Genomic DNA, 9,112 nt, shown 5'->3' with positions numbered 1-9,112 from the left:
GTACCTTGCTAAGAATTTCCGAAGTATAGCCTTTCTTTCAGCAACAGTCTCACTGTGGGAACAAATTGGTTGTCACGCTACAGTGCAGCTTGCGAGTTGTTTATTAAAAAAATAGAAATGTTTATTTATTCGTAAACTGGATTGTTTTGTCAAAGTTCTCTAGATTCAGAGGGTAAGAGTACAGAAATAACCCCAGTGCGGGTTAATGAAGCATTTGATGCTAAATTCTTGTTAAAACATGCATGAAACGATCATGAAATGCTGAAAATGAACTTGTCGTCGACACACTCATATTAGGGAGCTTAAGCAGCGATGGGTGTAATGGAACAAAAACGTTACCTGGAAATGTAACTTAATTTCATTTGTGCTACTTCACAATTATTTCAACTCGCTCATCTTTTACAAAAGTGGCGAACTATCCAGGAACCAAATTGGCAGGAGTGCCGTACAAGTTAAAGAAAACTCACTGCCGTGTGTTCACGTTCTCCACAATACCTTGAATGTGATCATTACACGTTGTTTTGCGGAGAACGACAAAGAAATGTACCAAAATGTAAAACACACATGCAGAGTGATTGTTTTTGCTCATTAGACCTATTGCTTTACGGTGTTGTCTTTGCCATCCCCGTCGTTGTTGCTTAAAAATAGGGAGCTTAAGCAGCAATGACGGCAATGGCAACAAAAATGTCATCTGAAAATATAACTATTTTATTTCTGCCACCTGGCGATTATTTCAACTTGCTCAACTTCTACAAAAATAGCGAACTATCCAGCAACCAAAATGGTAGGCACGGCGTTCAAGTTAAGAAAGAAAATGAAAAATTCACCGTCGTGTGCTCACGTTATCCAAAAAACCTAGAATTTGGTCATTTCACGTTGTTGTTTTGCAAGGAGAGCGAAAAAATGTACCAAAATGTAAAAGACATGTGCAGAGCGATTGTTTTTGCTCATTAAACCTAGTGTTTTGTGGCGTTGTGGTTGTCGTCGCCATGGTTGTTGCTTAAACTCCTATTATGTTTGTATTGGCCAAATAGATAAAGAAGATGCCTAAAACTTATGTTGGATTTTTCAGTAAGGTATCAGTATAGTTTCCGTATCTTTGGGTCTCAAACTGATGCACGTTTTTTAGTCTCTTTTGGCTTTTGTAGTTTGCAGTCACCGGGTATGTCATGCCATTGTTAACAATGCGAATGCCAGATTTTCGACAAGGTAGGTGACAAATTCGAGACCCTGTGGGTCACCTAAATTAATTTACTTCAAACTTTGTTTTGATATTATGATCGACCCAGTGAAGCCTTAGAAAGTCATTTTATGAAAATCTTAGTTATTGCCCATGGAAGGGGTTTACATGCTTTTTCTATTTCTTATCAACTTTATGTCCTTAATAGTCCCACTCACTTGTACTTCAGTGATCACATTCTATAATTAGTCCAAGCAAAATGACTGATGACCAAAATGCACAGAAAATGGTAGTGGATTGTACTCGTATTGTTGATATTGAATGTAGGGTTGACCCATAGGATTTATTCCATGCTTGATGTGTTTACAGTTATTTGCATACAAAATAAAGGAATCATATGAAAAAATTACCACGCGAGTTACCTATTCCTTTGCGAATGGTTCATAAACAACGAATTAAATTAAACAGGCTTGGGTCATAGTGAGCAAAGGCGAAAACGTATTTTGATTCATGGACATGTGCAGAACCGTGAACCTCTCCCTTTAAGATTGACAATTTGGTTGTTAAAAATTTGCATTTATTGCATGTTTTTCTAGACCTTTTTCCGGCATCAAAGTAACCTAAGTTTTGAATGTTTTTCTGTGGAACAGAAGAAAAAGACCTAGAAAAGCAATAGATGTTATTTGTGACCACGCACGGGAAAACCTACACTAGTGACTTTTCGTTAAACGGCTAAAAACTAACGGATAGCTAACGATATTGAAAGCGTTCTAACGTTTGTCTAAAGGATTCTAACAGAATGCTCAAAGCGTTTTTAAACGGTTTGGCGAGTTCATAGAACGAATTGCTCAAATCGTTAAATGTTTTCTCAACCTCCTCTAACGAAAAGATCAAAGCGTTAAACGGCTACGTACAACAACCCTAACGGTCTGCTAACGGACAATGCCGACCTAAAAGCATTAATAACAGCTAACGGCCTGCTAACGAATAATGCTGACCTAAAAGCGTTTGTAACAACAGCTGTGTCAAGAAAAAGTTCACGGTCAACATAACAACGCATTCGAACGACCGAACGAAGACAAACGATTTCAAAACAAAATACTGGGAATGCCATATATTTTACTGTAAAAATCTAACGATGTAACTTACTCAGTTGGATACTGGTGAGCTTCCTTTTAAGGGTCCGCAAGTAAACAACAAAAATGAAACGCTCGATCGCTTGAGTTTAATATCTCGACAAAGAATGTCGGAAAATGTCGCTTGAATTTAACATCTTGACAAAGAATGTCGAAAAATGTCAGTCGTTCTAGCGAGAAGATCGCAGTTTGCAAAGCCATTTCGAAAAGAGCAAAGATAACACCAAATTCAAGAATGAAGACAAGCCAATTTCATATCTTTCAAACGAAGTTTACATCCCAAAGCAGCCTCGTTCCCAGTCCCTACACACGTTCTGTTTGCACGTGACAGTGAGTCAAGAAACATACTAAGTGGGTGTGGGTGAATCGAAAATGTCATGCAGTTCTGAGAGCTGCGAACACAGACGGATTTCCGGCTTTGTTTCACGCCGCTGTGAAGCAAAAGCCGGAAATCCGTCTGCAAAGTCTGAAAAAGTTTGAACTGGCATGTGCATGGTTATCGAACTGTGCATTACATAGCCTTCACATAATTTGTAGTGGTGTACATGAAGTCGTTGTGACTGAAGGTTTAAGATAAATTTAAATAGTTTCATGCACAAATGGAATTCAACCTCAATAAAAGCAAATAAATTATGCAACGCAATGATCTTTAATTCACACACTATAAAAAACTAATTTACAAATTACAAATTTAAAGTGCAACTTTCAAGGAAAAGTTAACGATTACAATAATTTTTCTAACCCTCCCTTCCCAATACGAACTTGGTGGCCCGACACCTATCGTTTATTTTTCCCTTGATGAATTTCCAACATTTCTCCTTCTCTTCCAGAGAGTCTATTGGAAATTTCGTAAACACTAAAACCTTAAACGAGTTCAATTTTGTAGTATCTAGGCGCTGCTTCTTGTGTGTTCCTTCCGTGTTGCTGCTACTCAGCTCCTGTTTCGTGAAGAAGTAAGGAAGCAGCTTTACAGCGACTCGGTGCGGAACTTGTTCCGACTGCAAAACGGACTGCACCCCCTGCACTTTCCTCGGCGTGGCGCAAGTCTGGACGACCTCCTCGCTGATCGACGCTGAGCTTGGCATGACTGTTGGTGTTTTGGAAGCGGCTGGTGCACAGGGCGCTGCAGGTGGAGCTAACATGGCGGGACAACTGTCTTCAGAATTGACGTCTTCCATGATGCAGGATAACACCATGAGGTCGTCTTCGTCGATCGTCTGGAGGTCTGAAGGCAATGTCTGCTGTAAGTCAGCCGTTTTTTCGTGTTGGATAGTACTTGTACTGAGCTGCAATAATAATAACAAACAACGATCAATCAACAGCCACATTTTAGACATTAGACTTTTACGAGACTTTAGTACGAAAAGCGAGTAACATCACAATTAAAAGTAAAACTGACGTTGTCTGATCGATGCTATTTGGCTTGAATTAAGATGAGTAAAAACAATACATAGATATTTTGCTCCTCCATACCAATGTAAATAACGTAAATAGCACAGTTAAAGTCATTGTTGCATGCAATCTTGGATAAACAAATCACACGTATTGAAGTGACATGTGAACAACATTGATTTTCGACACAGGGGTTCGTGACTTTAACTTACCAAACCATGGTTAGTAGATGCTAGAGTCTCCAGAGACTCCAATCGCCGCTCGATTCTTTTCAATGCCTTTGCGAAGTTGTCCTCCATAGCCGCGACTGAATCTTCTACACACTCCATCATCTATATGAAAATGAAATAAAATCAAAAAAAAAAAAATCATTATAAACTTAGTGCAATGCCCAAATTTTTCGCTTGTACCAACAGGAAGCCTATACAAGCGAAGCGCATGTTTTCAACGTTCCCGGAACCAGCTTGTATCTTGTATTGGCACGCTTTTGTTTGTTTTGCTTTTTTAACATACAAAGAAACCGACATAGCCAATTGATCTTTCCAGCAAAAAAACCCAATCAATCAATTTAATCAAACTTTCGATTACGGAACAAAATTGAATTTGACGTTTTCGATTTTTTTCGATAAGATACGCCGGAAAACATATCATACTGCTTATATGGACTACCATTTCCTACACTGTGTCAGATAATTACGTTAAAGCTCATAGCATCAAGTTAAAAGGTAAGGGTTATAGAACTTAATTACATTTGGCGTCCATAGCTAAAAAACTTCTATGTGTAAGTTCTAAATAAAATATAACATACGTAGTTTGCTAGTTAAAGAAACTTTAGATGACAAAAAGGTAGATTAGTTTCTAGAGAAACTGTTGTACTTCACCCGATACTACTAGTATGCTATACGTTACTAAGGGACCATAATCCTAATCATAGCAACTGAAAATGCAAATCATACTCATCATTCTTCTTACCTTACACAGGTTTTCTTGTACACTTTGCTGCCATTTAAGGACATCAGCATTGGCTCGCTGCAGGTCCCGCAGCTGATCTTTTAATGCTGCACACTCTTCAGTTCTGGCATTCAACTGCTGTCTGATGGTCTCGACCTCCCGCTCGTCCTTTTCTGTATGAGATGAACCAGTGTTGCTCTCGGTTTCGCTAGGTTTCATCCTCTTGGCTGCTCGCTTTGATGACCTCTCGTTCCTGTTGCTCCGCCACGAAGCCTTCATACGGATGTGTTGTGCTGAGTTGGTTCGCCAACGACTGCTTAGTTTGCTCGTTGGATTTTTCTCTTGGTTGGCCATCGGTGCGGGAAGATCTTTTCGCTAGGAGTTAAAAGTAGTTAAGTTAATTTGCTGAAGAGTCAATTAACAGGTTTTATACATGAATAGAAAATTGGCATTGATATACGTGAGAGGGCGAAATTACAACATGAACAAGAAACTTACCGTTTTTTGTTGTTCTTGGTTGCCAGGCTTCAACAACTTCTGCATCGTACCATCTCGCTCCAAATTTAATTTTGACTGGGTCGCCTTGTTTTGGCGGGACTAGGGTCTCGGTATTATCGCCCGAAGCCCTGATGTCTTTCCTCTTTGGCCAGTGAGGGTGATCGCGCCATTCATCAGAAGTTTTCCAAAACACTTTAACTTTTTTGTTGACAGACATGATTTCTTAACGAGTTGTGAACACAGTTTTAACAAGAGGATAATGATCAATTATTCATTGTGCGAAGCAGTGTCTATTGCCGAAATGGACCTCTGAGGAAACAGATCCTTACCTTACCTTGTTATTATTACCATAATCGAATTTCTGTCAATGAAAGTGTGACCAAGCTTACTTTTTGTCTCACTCTAATCGAATTTCTGTCAACAAGTGTGACAAAACAAGTGGCTTGACGCGCGCCCTCTGTCGTCATCCTTTCTTGAATCTTATCAGATAGAACACGGTCTCGCGCGAAAATTGCGAGTTAACTGTCAAGCAGCCGACATCCGAATTAGGGTGACACGTGTCCACTTACTTGAGGATTGTTTGTGTTTTATTCCAATTAAATGTTTGTCGTAAAGTATTATAAAACAAGTGGCTGGGCGCGAGCGCTCTTTTGCTGTCTTTCTTCGAAGCTTATCTGATAGAACTTGGTCTCGCCCAAAAATTGTAAGTTCTGTACTGCAATCATTATTTAGAGTGTACACAATCAGGCTGCTCGCCCTCATTTTCTATAAGCGACAGTCAACTTGGCTGCTGACTATTTGCTCATAGAAACCTCGGCCTTGTAGTCTTATTTCGATAGAAGTTTGTTTTGAATAAAGAGGAACTCGAAATGCAACAATTATTTTTAATGTGAATCATTACAATATACAAATGAAAATTTGAAAAGGTATAACTATGAACTGGGTACTTTTTTGTATTTACATTAATTTTCTCTTGAACGAAAGTCCTCACGAAGTATCAAAAACTACATTTTTAGCCAGACATCATTGATAGACAGTTCAGTTCAGTTCAGTTCACGGCACAGGAGCTACCAAGTCCTCTGTGCCTGGTTTGCAAAATTGCCGTATCTCCAGGTAAGGGTAATTCTTGCGCTCCTGTGAAAGTCCATCAGGCCTGACGATTGATGGAAGGACAGAAGAAGGAGGAATGATCGCTCGATCCTTTAACAACACGAACGACTGTTCTGGGCTGTTCACGAACTCTTTGCAGAAGACAACACCTGGATTTTCCTTTGAAAATCGGAAATGGTGGTATTTCTTTATATTCGGGATCCTTTTGAAGTACCTTTCCAGAAAGGACACCCAGTCGTAAACAGGAACGATTATTCTGCCATCATGAGTCCCCATGATCTGGGCTTTGTTGACACCGACACTACTGGAGTTTTTAACCATGCGCGCCAGTTCGTAAAGCGACGACACGTATGTCACTTTATAGCTCTTCTTGATCATCCCAAAGCAGCGATCTGGGCCAAACTTAGTGTGGCCAGCAACGAGGAACGAATACAGGATTGTATCATGAAGGTGCATCAAAATTCTCCACGCCAAGTACCACACAAAATAATTGTTTTTATTTTGTCCCGAGCAATTGTTGGCGTTGAGATGCACATCGGTTTCCCCCAGTCCATGATGTGCAAAATAGTAATGAACGTAACTAATTGTTGCATTCGCTCCTTTTCCAGCTGAAGCGGCCTCATCAATTAAAAAGTTGACTTGTTGTGGAACTGCCTCGCACATGACCCCGAAAATCCCGCATTTTCGGGGAGTTTTAAAGTAAATTGGTCCCTGTTGTAAGGGATTGCTTGGAATATGTACTTGCTGTGCATAATCAAATGAGTAGTGCATCGTGCCGTTCCATGAACAGGCGTTTCTGTTCGCACAATTTAATACGGCGTCATCAGTCTCCAATTTTTTCTGAGAGTTTGCACAAAAGGTTCTGTAGAAGTCTCTTTCAGATAGCGCACTGTTTATGTGATCCTTGTGGGCCCTGATGCACTCAACCTTTTCACGTTCCGAAAGATTGGCGGCACGCTGTAGTTTGTTCGTGTTCTGCTGACAAGTCATACAAAGATCTGTCATTGGCTTTGAGATCACCACGTAAGGGTAAAACTGTCCCCATATTTGTAAAAATTTCGAGTAGCTTACAGGGTGTTTATCCGCAGCTTTGCAGGCTGTCTCGTACACACGCCAAACACCAATCTTTGTTTCGCTCGACGGAAGGACTTTGACGTCGTCGCTTTTGAATCCAGGTTTCCTTCCTGGAAGTGAAATCGCATTTTCTTCCACATAGTTCGCAATAAATGAATGAACATCCTCTATTGTTGACTGGGGAAGCGTGTTTTCTGGCAGTCGTTTAGTATTCCCGTGTTGACGTGGAGCAATACCGTGCTTCTCATAGTGTTCTTTCAGCCGTCTAAATCGGGAATAGCTCACACCATAGAAATGCAAAAACATTTCCTTGCAGGTTGGTTTCGATTGAAAATAAAACGTGCATCGAGGACTCCTCCTTTCTTCACCAATAAATTCGCTTCGAGTGAATGCCTGGATACTTGCTAAGATGACCAAATCTAGCTCAGCACTCGACAGTTCGAGGCAATTGTTCAAATTGAACATAGCGGTTTCTTCTGAGAATTGTTGAGAGCATGGACCGTCCTTTGGACGAAGAGTACATCCGCAGCCATCTTGAAGAAATTTCTTGAGCTTATTAACGAATTCATCACCATTTTCTCTTTCTCCGTGTTGTTCAGCCATTGTGTTTCGTAAAACTATTTTCTACTTCGGACGAAGATCAACCCCAATGTTTTTGTTGTCATGGAAATGCGCCTTCTTGGACAAATGGACTGGGACTTAGGGCCTGTTGTTTACATAACTGAAAGCACGTGATTATTTCTGCTAGGCGATCGAAATCTTGCACGATTTCGACACTGAACTTTGTGCATTATAAGGATTTTGATTCAGCATGTCTCATTTGGATAATAAACAAATATTGTACACACGAGTTTTCAAGGCTTATTTCAAAGGAAGCTTTTCGTTTGTGCCCATAATTATAAGCTTACGTTTTCACTCAATTCATCAGAAACCAACAGCAAACAGGTAACCGGAGGTAAGCTGTCTACGTCTTTTGTAGCCAATTTTTATTCCGTTTAGTTCGTTTACGAACTGTTTATTTTCTTGCATCAGTTTTTTGAATTTACTGCGTAAAATAATGTTGGAAAGTAAACACCAAATTACTATTGATATAACGAGTTCGGGCGAGTGGTTAACTTTCGATGGCGTTAAGCGGCGATGAAAACCAATGAAAGGCGGAAAAGTACCGTTTTAGCAGCAAGCGACCTTCTAAGCGGATTATAATTGCCGTTAAACGGTAATGCAATGATTCTAACGCTTTAGCCAGTCATTCTAACGGATTTTAATATCCATTTAACGGTAATGGAATCATTCTAACGCTTTAGCTAGTCGTTCTAACGGACGCCAAACTTGAGCTAACGAATGCTAATTATTACCTAACGGATACAGCATCCGTTCTAACGGTTGAAAACTAATGCCTAACGATTTGTCTAACATTATAAACGTTTTCAAAGGATATCTAACGGATAGCTAACGTTTTCAACCGTTTAACGGAAAATCGTTAGTGTACGTTTTCCCGTGTGGTCACATTTCAAGATCTGTGACCGGCTTTGGATTGATATGCGGCCGGCCAAAGTTAAGGAAAATTCCGTCCGGCCATAAGGGGGTTTTGAAGTCAACTGTACTGAAAATCGTTTTTCGCAAGCTTCCGCTTAAGGAAGCCATATTTGGAAAAACTAACTACAGCTCGTTTTGTTTCTTACTAGGGCCTACCTATGAGCAAAATCGATTTTTTGACTTGTGCCACCAAAAGTTGATTTCTGTCCATATTTGTGGAAAGCTGTCTTTAAAA

At 40.0% G+C, this 9,112-nt stretch overlaps 2 protein-coding genes across 3 annotated transcripts; both read right to left on the bottom strand.

Annotated features, from left to right (window-relative positions):
* Window positions 1–3,020: 3,020 nt before the first annotated feature.
* On the bottom strand, window positions 3,021–5,815 carry LOC146471069 (uncharacterized). Of its 2 annotated transcripts, XM_085121232.1 has the most exons (5): window positions 5,158–5,815; window positions 4,686–5,034; window positions 3,993–4,040; window positions 3,921–3,941; window positions 3,021–3,602 (listed from the first exon to the last, which is right to left on the bottom strand). In XM_085121232.1, the coding sequence occupies exons 2-5, from the start codon at window positions 4,728–4,730 to the stop codon at window positions 3,054–3,056; spliced, it is 663 nt and encodes a 220-aa protein (XP_084977358.1). In that variant the 5' UTR covers window positions 4,731–5,034; window positions 5,158–5,815; the 3' UTR covers window positions 3,021–3,053. The 2 variants fall into 2 exon arrangements, with proteins under 2 accessions (XP_084977358.1, XP_084977357.1); XM_085121231.1 differs by having other exon boundaries at window positions 4,686–5,815.
* A 394-nt stretch (window positions 5,816–6,209) lies between these two features.
* Window positions 6,210–8,076, bottom strand: LOC146471068 (uncharacterized). The gene has a single exon (XM_085121230.1). The coding sequence runs from the start codon at window positions 7,942–7,944 to the stop codon at window positions 6,211–6,213; it is 1,734 nt and encodes a 577-aa protein (XP_084977356.1). The 5' UTR covers window positions 7,945–8,076; the 3' UTR covers window position 6,210.
* Window positions 8,077–9,112: the final 1,036 nt, after the last annotated feature.

Source organism: Pavona decussata, unplaced genomic scaffold, assembly GCF_977016875.1.
Source record: "Pavona decussata unplaced genomic scaffold, jaPavDecu1.1 SCAFFOLD_106, whole genome shotgun sequence".
Taxonomy (NCBI): Eukaryota; Metazoa; Cnidaria; class Anthozoa; order Scleractinia; family Agariciidae; genus Pavona; species Pavona decussata.
Note: the sequence above shows the minus strand (reverse complement) of the source record. Positions and strands in the feature narration are given on the sequence as shown.